The 21,972-nt window shown below is 42.9% G+C and overlaps 1 protein-coding gene across 1 annotated transcript in view; it reads left to right on the plus strand.

The window, feature by feature from the left end:
* Nucleotides 1–21,972, plus strand: part of GRIN2B (glutamate ionotropic receptor NMDA type subunit 2B) — a 551,074-nt gene that overhangs the window by 477,710 nt on the left and 51,392 nt on the right. The window contains exons 6-8 of the mRNA XM_044301863.1: nucleotides 6,886–7,039; nucleotides 7,225–7,350; nucleotides 18,747–18,976. Coding sequence (XP_044157798.1) covers nucleotides 6,886–7,039; nucleotides 7,225–7,350; nucleotides 18,747–18,976 — 510 coding nt within the window. The remainder of the gene's footprint in view (nucleotides 1–6,885; nucleotides 7,040–7,224; nucleotides 7,351–18,746; nucleotides 18,977–21,972) is intronic.

The raw sequence follows: 21,972 nt of genomic DNA on the forward strand, positions 1-21,972 counted from the left end.
CTGACTAATACAGATGTTGTAGATTGCGCAAAAAAGTATTTTTTTGGTAACAGAATATGAAAGCTGTATATATTCAACTTGAATTTAACACTTGCAGATCTGGAAAATACTGTTTTTTGGAGAAAAAAAGTGTGTTTTTCAAACCACAGAAAATAATGGGTGTATTTCTACCTTAAATTGCACACTGACTAATCCAGATGTTGTAGTTTGCCCAAAAAGTTTGCTGGTGCACTGAGCTTTCCTAAAATGGCCGCCGCTGACACCCACCTAACTAACAGAGTTATAAAAGTAGTTTTTTTTTTTTGGTCAATGGCGTCAGGGCAGGGTAAAACGATTGTGTCCTGCACCCACACAACTATTTCTAGGTAGATCGCTGAGTTAGATTCTCTCCTATTCTCTCCCTGAAATCACAAGTCCAGCAGCATCCTCTCCCTACACTTGTAACAGCAGAGTGACGTGCAGAGCTACGTGACTCAAGCTTATATAGGGCCTGGGTCACATGCTGCTCTGGCCAATCACAGCCATGCCAATTAGTAGGCATGGCTGTGATGGCCTCTTGGGGCAAGTAGTATGACGCTTGTTGATTGGCTGCTATGCTTATTAATATTGATGATCTATCCACAGGGTACTCTCCATATGAGTGCTGCTTCCACTTCATTACACTGCTGAAAAATTGCAGAATAATCACTTGAATGGAGTGAGTACTTGTAATCACACTATGCCACTGTGACAGGAGAGACAATGAAGAGGAATCTGCACTCTTATGGAACACCGCCTCCTCTTCAAACAACTGATCGGCGGGGATACTTGGTGTTGGACCCCGCAGATCAGATATTAATGACCTGTCCTGAGGATTAGCCATCAATATAAACAGGTTGCACGACTCCTTTAACCCCTTCCCGACCTTTGACATACTGTTATGTCATGGGAACCCCTTCCCGCAATTTGACATTATAGTACGTCATAGTGATCGGGCTGGCACCGGAGCGGTGTGCGCACGATCACTGCAGGGGCCCGGCAGTCCGTGGTTGCCAGGCCTCTGCTGTATCCGCCGGCATCACTGTAAAAGCTGATGCTGGCAGATTAACCCCTTCTATGCCGCGGTCCGCGCTGACCGCGACATAGAAGAGGTTTGTGTCGAGTGAAGGAGAGCGTCGAGTCCCCACGCTGCTGTGGCGGGGACCAGATGCGACACAAGGCAGCCTGATGCCGTGCAGAGGCTGCCCAATGCCTTGCACGGCATCGGGAACTGCCTTCTACGGGAGCCGAGGAGGTCCATCCTCAGGCTGGGTTTCCTAGGCAACCTGTTAGTGTATGACTCAGTGTCATACACTAACAGGCAATGCATTACAATACAGATGTATTGTAATACATTGCAGAGGGGATCAGACCCCCAAAAGTGAATATCATAAAGTAAAGTAAAAAAAAAGTTAAAAATGAATAAAATGTATAAAGTAAAAAAGAAAACAAACGCCAGTTTCCCCTTATTTTAGAATAAAAAACTGAAAAAACAAACAAACACATATATTAGGTATCGGCGCGTCCGTAATGACCGGCTCTATAAATATATCACATGATCCACCCTGTTTGATAAACACTATAAAAAGAATGAAAGAAAAACAGTGTAAAAAAAAGCTATTTTTGTCACCTTACATCACAAAAAGGGCAACACTAAGCAATCAAAAAGGCGTATGGCCCCCAAAATGGTATTAATAAAACCATCAACTCATCCCGCAAAAAATGAGCCCCTACCTAAGACAATCACCCAAAAAATAAAAAAAACTATAGCTCAGAACATGGAGACACTAAAACATCATTTTTGTGTCTAAACTGCTGTTATTGTTCTAAAGTGAAATACATAAAAAAAATACATATTAGGTATCGACACGTCCGTAACAAACAGCTGTATAACAATATCACATGACCTAACCACAAAGGTGAAAACCGTAAAAAATACAAATTAAAAACTGTAAAAAAAGCAATTTTTGTCACATTACATCACAAAAATTGCAACAGCAAGTGATCAAAATAGCATATGCCCCCCAAAATAGTAGCAATCAGACCGTCACCTCATCCCACAAAAAATGAGACCCTACCTGAGAGAATCGGTCAAAAAATAAAAATGCTATGGCTTTCAGACTATGAGACACTAAAATATGATAATTTTTTCGCTTCCAAACTGCTATTATTGTGCTAAAGTGAAAAAAATAAAGAAAAGTATACATATTAGATATTGCCACGTCCGTAACAAACAGCTCTATAAAAATATCACATGACCTAACCACTCAGGTGAACACCGTAAAAAATAAATAAATATGTAAACAAAAGCCATTTTTGTCACATTACATCACAAAAATTGCAACAGCAAGTGAACAAAAAGGCTTATGCCCCCCAAAATAGTACCAATCAGACTGTCACCTAATCCTGCAAAAAATGAGACCCTACCTGAGATAATTGGTCAAAAAATAAAAAAGCTATAGCTCTCAGACTATGAGACACTAAACTATCATTATTTTGGTTTCAAAAATGCTATTATTGTGCAAAACTTAAATAAATAAGGAAAAATATATATATTAGGTATTGCCACGTGCGTAACGATCTGCTCCATAAAAAAGTCACATGACCTAATCCCTCAGTTAAATGCAGTAAAAATAAAAAAAATAAAAACGGGGCCAAAACATCCATTTTTTTGTTACCTTGCCTCACAAAAAAACGTAATATATAGAGCAATAAAAAATCATATGTACCCCAAAATAGTACCAACAAAACTGGCACCTTATCCCGTAGTTTCTAAAATGTGGTCACTTTTTTGAGTTTCTACTGTAGGGGTGTATCAGGGGGGCTTCAAATGGGACATGGCATCTAAAAACCAGTTCAGCTAAATTTGACTTCCAAAAACCATATGGCGTTCCTTTCCTTCTGCGCCCTGCTGTGTGCCCGTACAGCAGTTTACGATCACATACGGGGTGTTTCTGTAAATCGCAGAATCAGGTTTTTAAATATTGAGTTTTATTTGGCTGTTAACCCTTGCTTTGCTACTGGAAGAAATGGATTAAAATGTAAAATCTGCCCAAAAAGTGAAATTCTGGCATTTTTTTACGCAGTTGTTATTTATTTTTATTTTTTACGGTGTTCACCTGAGTGGTTAGGTTATGTAATATTTTTATAGAGCTGGTTGTTACGGACGTGTCCATACCTAATATGTATACTTATTTTTATTCTTTTTTCACTTTAGCACAATAATAGCAGTTTTGAACAAAAAATAATCATATTTTAGTGTCTCCATTGTCTGAGAGTGATACCTTTTTTATTTTTTGACCGATTCTCTTAAGTAGGGACTCACTTTTTGCAGGATGAGGTGACGGTGTGATTGGTACTAATTTGGGGTGATACGACTTTTTGATCATTTGCTATTGCAATTTTTGTGATGTAATGTGACAAAAATGGCTTTTTTTACACTTTTATTTATTTTTTTATTTTTTACGGTGTTCATCTGAGGGGTTAGGTCATGTGATATTTTTATGGAGCTAGGTTGTTACAGGTGATACCTAATATGTACTTTTTTATGTATTTCACTTCAGCACAATAATAGCAGTTTTAAAACAAAAAATATATGTTTTATTGTCTCCATGTTCTGAGAGCTCTATTTTTTTTTTTTTTTTAGCGATTGTCTTAGATAGGGGCTTATTGTTTGCTTGATACCATTTTGTGGGACATACGCCTTTTTGATCGCTTGGTGTTGCACTTTTTGTGATGTAAGGTGACAAAAAAGGCATTTTTTTACACTGTTTATATTTCTATCTTTTATGGTGTTTATCGGACAGTGTAGATCATGTGATCTATTTATAGAGCCGGTCATTACTCTGTGTTTTTTTGTTTTTCTGTTTTTTATTATAAAATAAGGGCAAAGAGGCTTTTTTTTATTTTTTACTTTATTATCTTTATTAAAAACACTTATTTTTTTTCTTTACTTTATTTATGATGTTCACTTTTGGGGGTCTGATCCCCTCTGCAATGCATTACAATATATCTGTATTGTAATGCATTGCCTGTAAGTGTATGATGCTAAGTCATACACTAACAGGTTGCCTAGGAGACCCAGCCTACAGGCTGGATCTCCTCGGCACCCGTAGAAGGCAGTTCCCGATGCCATGCAGGGCATTGAGCAGCCTCTGCACGGCATCGGGCTGCCTTGCGACGTATCGGGTCCCCGCCACAGCAGCGCGGGGACTCGATGCGATCACTCACCCGACACAAACCCCTTCTATGTCGCGGTCAGCGTGGACCGCGGCATAGAAGGGGTTAATCCGCCGGCATCGGCTTTTACAGCGATGCCAGCGGATACAGCAGGGGCCCGGCTTCCACAGACTGCCAGGCCCCTGCAGTGATCACGCGTGCACTGCTTAGGTGCCCATTGTATCCCTTTATGTCAAATTGCGGGAACACAGTGGTTCCCATGACGTAGTTGTACGCCATAGGTCGGGAAGGGGTTAAGGTCTTAATAACCAAGTAAACAAAAGCCTAAATAAGCACTCTGGCATTGTTTAGCTTATATAATGCGGCATACACTTTTACTAAAGATTAATGCAGTGGTTGCCAGCCATGTATTGTACCCCCCCCAATCTGTGGACACGCCTATTTTTACAGATAATGTAGCAGTCCTATGTAACACCACAGATAATACAGTGATCATTCTCTGAGCCCCCAGAATTCAGAACACGCACAGTGTGACCTGAAGTCTGGGGCCAGGATGCGGCAGGGTGGGCCATATTTTCAATCCACCTCCCAACCCTTCCGTGAAACAAATATGTGTTTGGACATTACATACATGACTATAATTATACAGTATAATACAGCACCACATACTTCATCCATCCAGTGACATCTCCTGAGATGCAGTCTTTCCTCGACGTCTTCATTTGGAGATAAGACCGCCATGGTACCCTCTGTATAATGGCCCCTTTGTAATATTAGAATATATAATGGGCCATTATATATCCTAATAATATAGAGGGAGTCATTATATATTATAATAATACTGGGGGGAATAATTATACAGAGGGGCCATTATATATATGTACAGTAATAATAATACAGAGGGGGCCATTATATATCCTAATATTACAGAGGGGTCATTATATATAATAATTATACATTAATGTATGCCTTAGAGCATCACGTGTTCCTTCAGCTTCACCTGCTCTCCCCTGTACTCTGCTTGTGATAGGTTTCTACCTGTCAGCTCTTACAAGCAGGAGGCAGGGAACAGGAGTGGGAACTAGGATCTCATAAAATACACTGGACTCTCTGCCCACACAGCACACACAAATAGTGTAGACAGGAAGTGTGAGTCAGGGTAGCTGTATAATTCAGTAGCTAATTATTGTGGGGGCACACCTACTGTATCACTGCACTACTAGTCCGTTTGATGAGACACAAATAAAGAAATGATGGCATATATCAGTTGCAGATTAGGTCGCAAAGGGGAATTGCGGCCGAATCTGAGACTTATTCCTCTTCTATGCCACGTATGCCAGTTATAAAAAAGGGGGGGATACGGGTGGTGAAGAGGGAGGGCTGGCACGCCCATTTTATTTGTCATTTTCTACACCAGTTTTTGGTGTAGAAAATGATCTAAATTTACGCCAGCAAGGGAGCTGGGGTAGATTTAAGGCTGTTTAGCACTGGCAGTGGATGAGAGGAAGAGGAGAGGTGTTTTAAAGCTGCCGGGAGGGATTTGATATATGATAATCTAATCTATAAAGTAAAGAAATCTTTGATTTTCAGGTCAGACTGTGGTCACATGACTCAGCTAGCCATAATGAAAGGATTCATAATATGTGGATGCAACTGAGCTGGAATAAAATAAATTACATTAGAATATTGCTGGTTAGTTAGCTGTCACGGATGGTGTAGCAGAAAACAAGAAGTTACAAATAAGGATCCGACTGGTTTGATCCAAAACTAAGGAACAAAAGGGTGAGCCCTATTAAAGTCCTGAAGCTCTCCCTGTCTTCTCAGCCCATGCAAAGATCTCAGTGATAGAAAGTTCCATGTCCACGTACCTAGACTGAGTGACACCTGCAAACCCTAGAATAGTGAGGGGACACGACCACCGGCTCCCTGCACGTAATACAGAGGGAGTCAGGGTCACCTAGAATCAAGCCAACAGGAAAACAACAAATACAGAAATTGACTTATCGGAAGAACCAGCTGTAGCAACTTCAAACAGAGAACACAATCCAGGAAGTAATATAAACCGCAAAGTGAGGCAGTATGGGAGGAGATATATAGGGAAGCAATCACTGCTAATAGATGACAGCTGGGAGAGAGAGGAGAGATGTCAAAGCGAAAGCAAAATAAAAGACGATCATGCAAGAGGTACTGAAGAACGTCTATCAGAACTTCTCAGAAATCTGGTGGTGACATTAGCTTTGACTGTGCTATTGCTTTTAATTGTTCTAGAAAATGTTTAGCCAGGTTATGTTGAATTATATTTTTCTTCTAGCAGTAGGGAACCTATCAAGTCAGTAGCGTACCTTAATAAAAGCAAACCAAGTGACTGCTATAGGAGCTGGGAGGGAGGTAGGCCCTGTGCTGATCTCCTTTTTCTCTTACTCTTCTGTTCCGAGGTAAAGAAAACTGTATTTTGATGCAGCTACCGCTAGGGGACCTCAGTGCAAAGATATTATAATAACTTCCATTTCACTATATAAATTCCTATACACTAAGCTCCCCCTAGTGGTAGCTGCAGGCAGACAGCTTTGTAATATGTGATGTGAAGCTGGAGAATTTATCAGTTTATGATGTATTGAATTTATGCATAACTCTAAAACTGTATTTGTGCATAACTCTAAAACTGTATTATCTTTTTATATTCATTAGGTGGTAACAAAACGAGCATACATGGCTGTTGGGTCCCTTACCATTAATGAGGAGCGCTCAGAAGTGGTGGATTTTTCAGTGCCATTTATTGAGACTGGTATTAGTGTCATGGTGTCGAGAAGCAATGGAACAGTCTCTCCCTCTGCATTTCTTGGTAACATATACTAGATGAATTGTTTCAATATTATGTTGTCCAATTTCTATACACTTAAATTTGTCTTTGTTCTTGACCTCTTCAACTTTCACAATCTTCATTCTTTTTATTCCTCAGCTTCTTTTCTTACCCAATTCTCTGACCTCCAGTCTTCTGATGCAAATGTATTTTTAATTTCTCTATAGAGCCCTTCAGTGCTGATGTCTGGGTCATGATGTTTGTGATGCTCCTAATTGTGTCTGCAGTGGCGGTGTTTATATTTGAGTACTTCAGTCCAGTGGGGTACAACAGGTGCCTTGCAGATGGCCGAGGTGAGAAGAACATTTGTTGTTAATTATTTTTAAAGACTAAGGGCATTGCCACTGTGATAAATACCACACCCCGTGCCCACTTGACGTCACCTACATCGAGCTCACGAGACGCAGTATGGTCACTTGTTACTAAAGCATGACATTATTCCCTCCAGAGGAGCAGGCAAGGTCAGCTTGGTACAGTTCACACACACACCTCCTGTCCACACAGAGTTGAGAGAGCCTTTTCACTGCCACCGTGAAACAGCGCCTTCTCAGCCTGGGCAATCTGCCACCAGCTTCTCGTTTGAAATAAGCCCACGATATAAGCCCGATCCGCTAACGGGATTATATAGGGTGAGAAACCAGCCCACGGTAGGCCGAAACACGGACGTGGGGATTCGTGATCGCGATACAAGACAGCACAAGATTCAATTATATATTTAATAGCCTTAAGGGCACACTTGATATAACACTATACACACAGAATATATACAGCGGTCTGAGGTTACAGATACGGGTGATATAGGTACAACAGGGTTAAGCACAGATGAAAGTTCCTTTGGGTTATAATGGTGGAATAGTCCTTGGCTGCAGTCACGTGGGGGCAGTGATGTCAACTGGTTCCCAGTCTCTCCAAACACATTGGCACGATGTGACCCCCTTCAGAAAAGACACCGCCCGCTGGCTTGCATGGGCTTATGATCTGTAGCCGGCCGCTTCCCTCCCCAACTATGGGTAGGGTCCACTCCTCCTTCTCTGGTGCTGGCAGAAAATGACCCATAAAACCACTTAGGGCTCATATCCCCAGACCAGAATGTCGCAGAAAGATGGTTCCGGGCCCAATTGATCTGCTTGGGTTCCGGCTACAACTAGAGTCCAAACATGGTGCCGCTACGTGGTTTCTGTGGGGAGTTATGTATATCTCCCCTCCCAGGCATCCTAGCATCAAGCCAGGACCACGTGGATGTTTTTCTTTGCACCAGGATCGCAAATAGATAACCAAATTATGCCTGAGATGGACAGATGATTCATAATTCCTTATGAAATGTAGGTGCCAACATGTCTGGGAGGTATCATTGATCCTGGGCAAGGGCTGAGACCTCCTGCTGGGGTTTTTCCTGCAGAATTAGCTTGCCTCCAACCAGCTGGTTGAGGTGTGACTTTATACACCTGGGGCCTCCTTGAAGCCTGGACCCCTGGGGCTTCCTCCCTTGCTAGCTGACAGCAGATGGCTGGGGTTAGAACATATTTTGCATGTACACTGACTGTGAACATGCCAAAAGGTAAATCAAATGACAATCAGGGCTGCCAGTAAAAGATAATCCATATTCCTTGCAGCCACACACAGTTTTTTATGTGCATTTTTATTTTTTATTTTTTAAAGCATGGGAAAACGGCTTACTTGTGCAGGACTTTTGAATTTGCAAAAAATTTTTAATATGTTTTTGTGGCATTTTGTGGCCCAAATAATATGTTTGAGCACATACTTTTTTTATGGCTTCTTGCAGGATTTTTTATATAGAAAAGTATGTATGTACCCTCTGTATTGTCACTTCTTCTGTAGAACAACATGAAAAAAAAATCTTCGGCAAAAAAGAACACCATGCAAATACACCATAAAAAATGCAATACATAACGACCACAGTGTCAAAAATGTTGCAACAAAAACTCATGTTTGTGCTGCTTTTAATAATTTCCATAGACCTCCATGTTCAAGCTGAAGCTGTCAATCTGGATCTGAAAACTGCAGCAAAAACACCAGTAATTTTTTCGTAAAAAAATACTAGCTCCAGATGTTAACTTAAAGGGGTATTCTCATCTTGTTATTTAACACTCACCTGCAGGCAGCTCACTATTCACTTCCTGCTTCCCAGCTTCTAAGGCTGGGCGGGCTTAGCCAGTTCAAGTGAAGGCCAGCCACGCCTCCTTATGACATCACACTGAGAGCTCAGTCTTACGTGCTCGTTCATGTGAAATGTATGAGTCATCAGTGTAGCAGCCTGCAGAGTGTGAGGCCCCTCCCCCTGCTGGGGAATCATCACTCAGAGATCACTGGTCAGTTTATTTACACAGTAAAAGGTCACTGTCCTGCAGTCTAATACAGTTTTACACATAGAACCTGTCTTATCTTTTACAAACCCATTCTGTGCAGCAAAACAATAATTCACTACTATACATTAGCCCACAAGCATGTCAGCTAGTAGCCATATGATCTGTTCTTTTGACTCCCATAAAACATGACCATCCCCCACCGACCAACACTGATGCAGATTTTTTCCAATACAGCTCTACTACAGTTGTGTATAAACCATAGACCTTTTATCAGTATAGATGCATATATAGCTCTGCTACATATATCTTCTCCTCCCCAACCAGCACTGTGTCAGATCTGTGGCATATACAGCTCTGCGACATATTCAGCTCTGCTACATCAGTTGTGTTTCTCTATTCAAACAACACTTTGTCTGAACTGCCGCATATTCATCTCTGCTACATCAGTTGTGTTTCTCTATTCCAACAACACTTTGTCTGAACTGCTGCATATTCAGCTCTGCTACATCAGTTGTGTTTCTCTATTCCAACAACACTTTGTCTGAAATGCTGCATATTCAGCTCTTCTACATCAGTGTGTTTCTCTATTCCATCCAGCACTGTGTCAGTTCTGAGGCATATTCAGCTCTGCTACATCAGTTGTGTATCTCTATTCCAATAACACTTTGTCTGAACTGCCGCATATTCAGCTCTGCTACATCTGTCTATTGATCTCTCCCCCAAGCACATACAGTCTGCTACATCTGTCTATTTATCTCTCCCCAAGCACATACAGCTCTGCTACATCTGTCTTCCCCCTTCCCCAGCTGAAGCTGTCAATCTGGATCTGAAAACTGCAGCAAAAACACCAGTAATTTTTTCGTAAAAAAATACTAGCTCCAGATGTTAACTTAAAGGGGTATTCTCATCTTGTTATTTAACACTCACCTGCAGGCAGCTCACTATTCACTTCCTGCTTCCCAGCTTCTAAGGCTGGGCGGGCTTAGCCAGTTCAAGTGAAGGCCAGCCACGCCTCCTTATGACATCACACTGAGAGCTCAGTCTTACGTGCTCGTTCATGTGAAATGTATGAGTCATCAGTGTAGCAGCCTGCAGAGTGTGAGGCCCCTCCCCCTGCTGGGGAATCATCACTCAGAGATCACTGGTCAGTTTATTTACACAGTAAAAGGTCACTGTCCTGCAGTCTAATACAGTTTTACACATAGAACCTGTCTTATCTTTTACAAACCCATTCTGTGCAGCAAAACAATAATTCACTACTATACATTAGCCCACAAGCATGTCAGCTAGTAGCCATATGATCTGTTCTTTTGACTCCCATAAAACATGACCATCCCCCACCGACCAACACTGATGCAGATTTTTTCCAATACAGCTCTACTACAGTTGTGTATAAACCATAGACCTTTTATCAGTATAGATGCATATATAGCTCTGCTACATATATCTTCTCCTCCCCAACCAGCACTGTGTCAGATCTGTGGCATATACAGCTCTGCGACATATTCAGCTCTGCTACATCAGTTGTGTTTCTCTATTCAAACAACACTTTGTCTGAACTGCCGCATATTCATCTCTGCTACATCAGTTGTGTTTCTCTATTCCAACAACACTTTGTCTGAACTGCTGCATATTCAGCTCTGCTACATCAGTTGTGTTTCTCTATTCCAACAACACTTTGTCTGAAATGCTGCATATTCAGCTCTTCTACATCAGTGTGTTTCTCTATTCCATCCAGCACTGTGTCAGTTCTGAGGCATATTCAGCTCTGCTACATCAGTTGTGTATCTCTATTCCAATAACACTTTGTCTGAACTGCCGCATATTCAGCTCTGCTACATCTGTCTATTGATCTCTCCCCCAAGCACATACAGTCTGCTACATCTGTCTATTTATCTCTCCCCAAGCACATACAGCTCTGCTACATCTGTCTTCCCCCTTCCCCACAAGCACTGTCACTGAACAGCTTTCAATACAGCTCTGCCACTAAATAAAATTGTCCCCATGTCCCTGCACTCTCCTCCGATCGCTCCAATGCACACCCCCTCTATGCGCAGCTGCATCCAGATTCCGCACTGCATACATTTTTTCCAGTGTGGGATAACTGTTTGATTGGTACTATTTTGGGGGGCATACGCTGATCACTTGGTATTACACTTTTTGTGATGTAAGGTTAAAAAAAAATTCCTTTTTTGGCACAGTTTTTTTTATGGTGTTCACCTGAGGGGTTAGGTAATGTGATATTTTTATAGGGCAGGTTGTTTCAGACACGGTGATACCTAATATGTATATTTTTTTGATTTATTTCACTTTAACACAATAATAGCATTTTTTAAACAAAAAATACAATTTTAATATCTTAATGTTCTGATATATTTTTTTAGCTATATTTCTAGCTATATATATATATATATATATATATTTAGCGAATTTCTTATGTAGGGGCTAATTTTTTGCGGGATGAGGTAACATAGTAACATAGTACATAAGGCCGAAAAAAGACATCTGTCTATCCAGTTCGGCCTGTCATCCTGCAAGTTGATCCAGAGGAAGGCAAAAAAACGGTTTTATTGGTACTAAAGGTGACGGTTTTATCGGTACTAAATTGTGGGACATACGCCTTTTTGATCACTTGGCGTTGCACTTTTTGTGATGTAAGGTGACAAAAATGGCTTTTTTGGCATTGCTTTTATTTTTTCCAGTGTTCACCTGAGGGGTTAGTTCATGGGATATTTTTATAGAGCTGATTTTTAGAGATGCGGCAATACCTAATATGTCTATTTTATTTATTTGTTTCTATTTTTAATTTTTTTTTTACTTGGGATTTTTTATTTTACATGTGAAACTTTTTTTTATTTTTTATAAAACACTATTTTTTATTTAACACTTTTTTCATAATTAATTTTTACTCAGACCAAGTTGGTTCTTGAAGATCCAGTGGATCTGATGCCTCTATAATACACTGCAGTACACTGTATAGCGTACTGCAGTGTATTTTCTATTACACTTAGCCTGGTCAGGCTCCTTTCTTCCCAGCAAGAGCCTGATCAGGCTTAGGCCGAATGCACACGGCCGTGTTCAGGCACGCGGCCGAGAGCTGTCCGTGCTATGCCGGGCTGGATTCCTGTTCAGAGCAGGAGCATACAGCGTCATTAGTTGCTATGACGCTGTGCGCTTCATGTTGCCGCTGTACTACAGTAATACACTATACCAGTTACTTAGGGTACTTTCACACTAGCGGCCTGGCGGATCCATCCTGCCACTATTTTGCAGCGCCGCCTCTCCGTCCCCATTGACTATAATGGGGACGGGGCGGAGCTCCGGCGCAGTACGGCAGTGCTCTGCCCCCGTCCCCATTATAGTCAATACGGACGGAGCGGCCGTCCGGCAAAATAGCAGGCGGATCTAATCCGTCCTGCCGCAAGTGTGAAACTACCCTTTATGCCATGGCAAGCCGGATGCCTGTGAAGGCGTCCGGTTGCCATGGTAACCATCGGGGCTGACACAGCAGCGCCTGGCAGGCAGCTCCATCCCTGGAAGGGGTTAACAGCTGACATCAGCTGCCAGCATGGGGTTCCACTCAGCCAACCATGAAACTGAAAGGGGGGGGGGGGCGGGACAGTTATCCACAGCATGGGGGGGGGGGTCAGGACAGTTATCCACAGCATGGGGGGGGGGGGGGGTCGGGACAGTTATCCACAGCATGGGGGGGGAGGGAGGGACAGTTATCCACAGCAGGGGGGGGGGGGGGTCGGGACAGTTATCCACAGCATGGGGGGGTCAGGACAGTTATCCACAGCAGGGGGGGGGTCAGGGACAGTTATCACAGCATATGGGGGGGAGGGAGGGACAGTTATCCACAGCAGGGCAGCTCTCCTCACCATTCACTGATCCCGGCTGCTCTGCTGAACGCTGACAGCTCCCCTCCTCCTCCTCCTGAAGGGGGCTGGGGAGTCGGCACAGTAACAAAGAGCAGGGGGGGGTCGGCACAGTAACACAGCGCAGGGGGGGCTCGGCACAGTAACACAGAGCACGGGGGGGGGGGCTCGGCACAGTAACACAGAGCACGGGGGGGCTCGGCACAGTAACATAGAGCAGGGGGGCTCGGCACAGTAACACAGAGCAGGGGGGGGTCGGCACAGTAACACAGAGCAGGGGGGGCTCGGCACAGTAACACAGAGCATGGCAGCCCGTTCTCACCATTCACTGACCCTGGCTGCACTGCTGAACGATGGCAGTTCCCCTCCTCCTCCTCCACCACCTGAAAGTGGGGGTCGGCACAGTTACACACAGTAGCGCAGCCCCGTTCTCCTCCCCATTCATTGATCGGGGCTGCGCTGCTGAAGGCTGACAGCTCCCCTCCTCCTCCACCATTCTCTCACTCTACGGCCGCTGCATACAGAGCATGCGCAGCTCTGTTTGTGAAGCAGCAACGCTCTGGGCATGCGCGGCATTGGGTGGCGTGCACGCTCATGTGATGACTGAGCAGCAGGCAAGAAGAAAGAAGAGGAGCTTATGCGCAAGCGTGGCCCAGGGACTCGATCCAGAGGAGGTGGACGTTTCTAGGGGAGACCAAATCAAACACTGGGGTACAATCCACAATATTTGACCTAGAAAGGTAGAAATGTAATAATAGTTTATATTGGCAAAAATGATCATTGGCACATACTTAATGAAATAAGGTAAGATCAAGATGAGAATACCCCTTTTAAAGTTTTTTTCCGAGACTTAAAGGGGTTGTCTCATCATAGACAATGGTGGCATATCGCTAGGATATTCCCCATTGTCTTATAGGTGTGGGTCTTACCGCTGGGACCCACACCTATTTCGGGAACGGTGCCCCGCAAAGTGGTAGCTGGAGGTCTCCGGTCCGGCCACCACTGAGCCGACTCCATATAGAAGTGAATGGGAGTGCACAGCTCCTAATCACTTCTATGGGCTCGACAGAAATATCCGAGCCAGCTCTCAGCTATTTTTGCCGTCCCCATAGAAAATGAATGGAGGGCGGCTACGCATATGCAGTGCACCCTCCTTCACTTTTGGGGCTCCGTTCTCTATATAGATGCAGGCCCCAGTGGTGGGACCCACACCTATAAGAAAATGGGGGCTTATCCTAGCGATATGCCCCCATTGTCTATAGAATGGAGACAACCCCTTTAAATATTGATGACCTATCCTCTTGATGGGTCATTAGTATCTTATTGGGACAGCTCGAGACCCCCATCAATCAGATACTTGAGAAGTAAGCCACGCTCACAGTAGCACTGTGGCCTTCACGCTGCTTTCTGTAGGCCATGTGATGACACATTTATCGATCACATGGCCTAGATGCCGCTCAGCCCCATAGAAGTGAATGGCACTCAGCTGCCATACCAAGTACAGCTGCTATCAAATGTACAGTGCTGTGCTTGGTGAGCATGGAGAAGACCGACGGCTCACTGGAGCGTCGATGCTTTCTCAAACAGCTGATCAGGGGGGGTCCTGGGTATTGGACCCCCATTAAACAGATACTGATGAACAGAGGATAGGTCATCAGTATTTAAATCTCGGAAAATCCTTTTAAGGTGTGTGGGTACTATGAAACATAGGTGGTATACATATATATATATATATATATATATATATATTTAGAATTATGTAGAAATAAAAATATATGGCCTGCACACAATATGAGGTGGGACTCTGTCCACTCTTGATACAAGAGATATGGATAGTGTTTCAAATCAATACATCCTACCTGGATGATTTTCCTCAATGGAGTGCCAATTAAATGTCTGTGTTTACCAGGTTTATACCTTCTCCAGTGTCATATCTCTGAGGAAAGCACTCAGGAATGTGACCTCAGCACAATGGGGGTTGGGTATTGTAACTATCATTACACAGAATATATAAGGTAATATGAAATATGAATCAATCAGTACTTAATTATGTACAAGACAGATGGCTGGCACTCCACAATTCAGAGAATTCTTTTTTATCTCTTGGTGCTCTGAGATGGGATGATATCCCAGTATTTATAAATTCACGGCACTCATAAGTAATTTGCAAGGTGAAATTTTAGTTTTATTGGGCCAACGTTTCAGTCCCTCCCGGACCCTGTTCACGGCCTCGAGTATAGTGCTTTGGTGGCTTGAATAAACACACAAATATCACATTGCAAATTACTTAATTATGGATATAAAATACTCTTACAACACAATAGGATACACAAACATTTCTTACTACTGGAGTGTATGTTAATTAGGTGGCGTTTTTTGTATTTCTTGCTTCTTTTCAAAAACACAGCATGCTTTAGCTCTAGTCTTTTTTTCACACATTTTGGGGGAGAGTTATCAAATTGGTGTAAAGTAGAACTAGCTTAGTTGCCAAAGCAACCAATCAGATTCCACCTTTCATTTCTCACAGCTCCTTTGGAAAATGAAAGGTGGAATCTGACTGGTTGCTATAGGCAAGTACACCAATTTGATTAATGCCACAAAGTAAATTCTAGTGGTAAGACACATTGGCCCAGATTTACTGATGTGTCTACACTAAAAATCTGTGGTGTAAACTGGCGCATCTATTGTTTCTACATGTTTTCCCAACATGCTTAAAAAGTTCAGGACTTAGCGGTAGTGAATGGGGCTTCACTGGAAAGGAAGCCAATTTGTTCCAAAATACTTTTTGTCTCAAATAAACCAATAGTTAGTACAGAGTCAGAGAAAGGTGTCTATCCCTGCACGAGATTAATCATCCAGCCGGTCTAGACAGTTTGCTTAACCCCTTAGTGACCAAGCCTGTTTGGGCCTTTATGACCAAGGGTTTTTCTTCCTTTTTTCATGGTCTCATTCCAAGAGCTATAACTTTTTTATTTTTTCGTCTATATAGCTTTAGGAGGGCTTGTTTTTTACAGGACAAGTTGTAGTTTTTAATTACACCATTTTGGGGTGCACATAACTTTCTGATTAACTTTTATTAACTCTTTCTGGGAGGGAGATGTGGAAAAATAGCAATACTGCCACTGCGTTTTTACATTATACATTTTACGGCGTTCATTTTTCGGTACAAATAACATAATATCTTTATTCTCTGGGTCAGTACGATTACAGTGATACTAAATACTTATAATTTTTTTGCGTTTTACTACTTTTTTTTTCAATAAAACCCCTTTTATTAACCAAAAAAATGATTTTTGCATTGCCACTTCACAAGACCCATAACTTTTTTTTTCTTTTTCTGTGGAGTTGTGTGAGGGCTTGATTTTTGAGGGACAACTTTTATTTTTCATGGGTATCATTTTGGAGTAAATGCCGCTTTTTGATTGCTTGTTATTACGTTTTTTTCGGTGGAAACTAAGAATAAATGAGAAATTCTGTCTTTTTTTTTTTTTTTTTTTACGGCGTTCACCATAGGGGATAATTTATGTAATATTTGTGTAGTCCGGGTCGTTACAGACGCGGCAAAGCGTATTTTCAATGGAAAAAAAAGCATATTTTTTTATTTTATGGATTTTTATTTATTTAATAAATGTGTATTTTTTTCTATTTTTTTACTACTTAAAAGTCTCACAAGGGGTCTATAATATACAGTATTTTGATTGCTTTTAAAATGTAATGCATTATCTCTATAAGGCATTACATTTCAATAGCAATGCTATTCAAAGATTGACCAGCAGGCTGTGCCAGAGAGGCAAAGCCTGCTGGAGAGAACTGAAGACAGGCTCGGGGCCCTGATCGGAAGCGAGGTAAGCTTCCCAACACATCAGCACCCCGCGATCGCATTTTCGGGGTGCTGATGGGAGACAGAGGGAGTCCGCTTTACATGCAGCGGGCGCCATTGCCATTGCCGGTCAGGGCTGTTAGAGCAGGGCCCCGGCTGTGAGAGCCGGGTCCGCGCTCCCCGCTGCACGGGGGAGCCGTGCAGCGCTTAGACTGGGCCGCTGTTAAAACGCGGCGGCCCAGCCTAAGGCCCCTTAGTGACCGCCGTTAAAACACGTATGGGTGGTCACTAAGGGGTTAAGTTTACTCTGTCTTTGCGCTTAGTCGTGGCCATTGTGTACAAAAAAGTCATATAAAATACCACAAAAACAGCAAGTGGCAAAAAAAAAATTCTTCGGTTATTCTGGCATATTTTTACTGGTAAAACAAATTGTAAATGCTAAATTCATGTGTGTAAGAACTCTAATTCCACATTTTTTCTACATATAGATTGTGTCATTAATTGAATAGTTGTCTGAGACATTATTACCGTATATAAAATGGTTTTAGGAATTTGAGGAAGCTTAACATGCAATGGTTTGTAGTCTTTTCAGTCTTTGTAAAGCCTGTAGACGGCATCTAAAAAGTTCAAAAGTTTGATGATCATAATAAAATAACAATATACTCATTGCCTCTGCTCAGGCTCGGACTGGCCCACAGGGGTACAGGGGAATCCCCCGGTGGGCCCCTGAGCAAGGTGGGCCCCTAGTCTGCCACCCCCTGCACAAGTGGCACATAACACATTAGATTTAGTACACTACATATATATTCAATGTACAGCACCTCAACCAGCTTATGTTCATATAAAAAACTTGTTAGATTATTTATTATATTTGAATGTATCCGTACAGTGGGCCCCCAAAATACATTTTACTGGTGGTCCCTATGTACCCCAGTCCAACACTGCCTCTGCTCCATTGATCCTCTCTTCTGATGTGAACCAGAGGGTAACAGTCCCATTAAGACATATGGAGCACATTTCACAGGCATTTCTTCAATGAATCTGCCACTTGAGTCATGCCTAGCGTAGGTGGCTGACTTGTTGCAGAAATGTTTGCATCTAAAGTTAGTTGAAGGCATCTGAATATGGTTGATTCCATTATAATGAACAGGTCAGTAATAAGAAAAAATGAACAAACCAGTAGGTTTGTTAGCATTCTTTAAAATAACAAGCAATTCTCAGTTAATGACACACTCTCCTTTTTTATTGTCCTTGAGGCCTCATGCACACGACCGTTGTGTGTTTTGTCATCCGCAAACCTCGGATCCGCAAAACACCGATAGCGTCCGTGTGCGTTCCGCAATTTTGCGAAACGGCATGGACAGCGTTTAATATAACTGCCTATTCGTGTCCGCAAAGCGCAGACCAGAATAGGACATGTTATATTTTTTTTGCGGACCATGGAAAGGAGCAACGGATGCGGACAGCACACGGAGTGCTGTCCGCATCTTTTGCGGCCCCATTGAAGTGAATGCGTCCGCAACCGAGCAACCAAAACAGCTGCTCGGATGCGGACCAAAACAACGGCCGTGTGCATGAGGCCTTACTTTCAGCTGGAGCATAATCATTTGCAGTTTGCAGTTGGAAAGTACAATTTCTAATTAGATGATCTGTTTGACCTACAGAGCCTGGTGGCCCTTCGTTTACAATTGGCAAAGCCATCTGGCTACTTTGGGGCTTGGTATTCAACAATTCTGTGCCTGTGCAGAATCCAAAGGGGACTACAAGTAAGATTATGGTGTCGGTTTGGGCCTTCTTCGCTGTGATATTTCTGGCCAGTTATACAGCCAACCTTGCTGCCTTTATGATCCAAGAAGAGTATGTGGATCAGGTGTCCGGTCTCAGTGATAAAAAGGTAGGTCAATACAGAAAGGAAAGTTCTTTGACCTGTAGTGTTTGTTTAAAGTTACCAGGAATGTAATGTTCCAATGGCTATTCTGATTACAGGGTAATAGAAGCAAGAATGATACATTTTGTCTAGAGTTACGTTGGTAAAATTCCTGGGATACCACATTTAAAGTGCCTTGAAAAACTATTTATTCCTCTTGGTGTTCTTTTGTGACATTACAACCTGGAATTACAGTGTATTTTTCAGAGTAGGACACCATTTGATTTAGTGGCAATTTTGCAGAACGGGTGCGGACCCATTCATTTCAATGGAGCTGCAAAAGATGCGAACAGCACACCGTGTGCCGTCTGCATCCATGGTTCCGTCCAGCGGACCCGCAAAAAAGATAGAGTATGTCCTATTCTTGTCCGGAATTCTGGACAAGAATAGGCATTTTCTATGGTAGCTGCAGCCGTGTGCAGTCTGTAAATTGCAGATTGCACACAGGCCAGGATCCATGTTATGCGAATCCGCAAAACACTACGGTCGTGCGAATGTAGTCTTACACTGCGTGCCTATCTCTTTGAAAATAGGTGAAAATATTTTTACTGTGACACAAACAATAATTAAGATAAGACAAAAAAAAAAGAGAGTTTTTAGAATTTTTGTATGTACATAAGTAGTCACCCCATTAAAGTCAATTCTTTGTGGAGCCACACTTTTCTGCAAATTACAGGTGGGTATGTCTCTGTTAGCTTAGTAGTAGCACATCTAGACATCAAGATATTTGATCATCTCTCCAGGCAAAACTGTACCAACTCTTTCTAGTCATTACATAAATTCTCAATTGGCTTGAGGTCTGGGTCTGTTTCACATTGAATCCCTACGTGTAACTTTAGCAGTATGCTTAGGGTAATTGTCCTGCAGTCTCAAATCTCCGGCAGACTGAAACAGGGTTTCCTTCAGTTTTGACCATTTTCCAGTTGATGAAAGGCTTAATTGCAGGAATAGTGTTCTTGGGTTTGTGTCCCACATAGTATTTCCCACGATCACCAAAAAGTACAATTTTACAGGGCATTCACATCACTGTATGTGTTTTGTGGTCTGCAAATCATGGTTTTGCAAATGACATTTTTGTGGGCCCATAAAAATGAATGCAGAAAATATGGTCATGTTAATAGACCATTAGTGTCATCTGACCAGAGAACCTTCTTCCAGGTTTTTGGGGAGTCTTTTACGTTCTTCAAACATATACTGTAAATTAGTGAGAAAAAAGAAGATAAAGGCAGTGTCTCTAGTTAATACCATTGAGGTTTCTGGGGTGCTAGCCAAGTAGTTAAGGCTACTTTCACACTTGCGTTCGGAGCGGATCCGTCTGGTGTCTGCACAGATGGATCCGCACCTATAATGCAAACACTTAGATCCGTTCAGAACGGATCCGTTTGCATTACCATGAACAAAAAAAAATAAAAAAAAATGTATTTTATTTTTTGTTCATGAGTCAATGGGGGACGGATCCGTTTGAAAATTGAGCCATACTGTGTCAACTTCAAACGGATCCGTCCCCATTGACTTACATTGTAAGTCTGGACGGATCCGTTTGCCTCCGCACGGCCAGGCGGACACTCGAACGCTGCAAGCTGCGTTCTGGTGTCCGCCTGCTGAGCGGAGGACAAACGGTGCCAGACTGATGCATTCTGAGCGGATCCGCATCCACTCAGAATGCATTAGGGCTGGACGGATCCGTTCGGGGCAGCTGGTGAGAGCCTTCAAACGGAACTCACAAGCGGAGCCCGAACGCTAGTGTGAAAGTAGCCTTAGACACTCACCTTATACTGTTGTATGAACATGTTACGTGTGGATCTCCACCGTATATGGGTCTCCTGTCTGCTCTGCTACCCCCGACCTCGCCTGGCATGCCATTGGATCAGCTTTCCATTCTGTGCTTTGTTGTGGAGAGAAAAAAAGGACTTTGGCGGATTGCCGCTGTCACAGAAGTCCTCCTGTGTCAGGTCTCTGGTGGCATGATGTCCATGATCTGAATCTGGTGGTCATGATGGATAATTCCCCCCAGTAGTGCTCCCAGTATTAATAACGACCCAGTAGTGCCCCCTGTATCTATAATGCACCTAGTAGTGCCACCAGTGTTTATAATGACCCCTGTAGTTCGCTCGTTATTTATAATACACCCAGTAGTGCCACCAATATGTGTAATGCACCCAGTAATTATAATGACCACCACTGTGGTGCCTATAGTACAGTATTTACCATAGCTCCCTCTGTAGTGGTAGTACTGGGGGTATATAGCATGTTCCCCTTTTTAGTGTCCCAACCATTTAATATAGCCCTCTCTTTAGTGTCCCGAGTATTTAGCATGCCCCTCTATAGTGCCCTCAGTATTTGGCATGGCCCCCCTCCTAAGTGCCCCAGTATTTAGCATGGCATTCCCTGTAGTACCCCAGAATTTAGCATGGCCCTCTCTTTAGTGTTCCCAGTATTTATCATAGCCCTCTCTTTAGTGTCGCCAGTATTTAGCATGGGCTTCCTCTCTAGTGTCCCCAGTATTTTACATGGCCCCGACTTTAATGTCCCCAAAATTTAGCATGGCCTCCTCTTTAGTGCACCCAGTATTTAGCATGGCCACCCTCTTTAGTGTCCCCAATATTTCGCATGGCCCCTCTCTTTAGTGTCCGCAGCAATGCTGTGAAAGAATTAAAATAACTTTCTGACTTACCTGTGGTTCATGCCTATGTCACTGCACTCTACTTCACTGGGTGCTATGCGGCTCAATGATCTTGCCACGTCCACTTGTGCTGGTGTCACGTCTGCCTGCAATAGGACGCAGGTGGAAGAGACAACATTATTGTACCAGCTAGGACTCAGCGTGGAAGGTCGCGATGATGTAACCACAACCGCCCATGCCAGTATATTGGCTCATAGGTTTTAGGCCTAGTGGCCTGAGACCTATGAGAGTGGACGGTGGGGAGGGGATCCATAGGGTCCCATGTCCCACCATCGACTAC

Source organism: Bufo gargarizans, chromosome 7 (genome assembly GCF_014858855.1).
Source record: "Bufo gargarizans isolate SCDJY-AF-19 chromosome 7, ASM1485885v1, whole genome shotgun sequence".
NCBI classification, from domain to species: domain Eukaryota; kingdom Metazoa; phylum Chordata; class Amphibia; order Anura; family Bufonidae; genus Bufo; species Bufo gargarizans.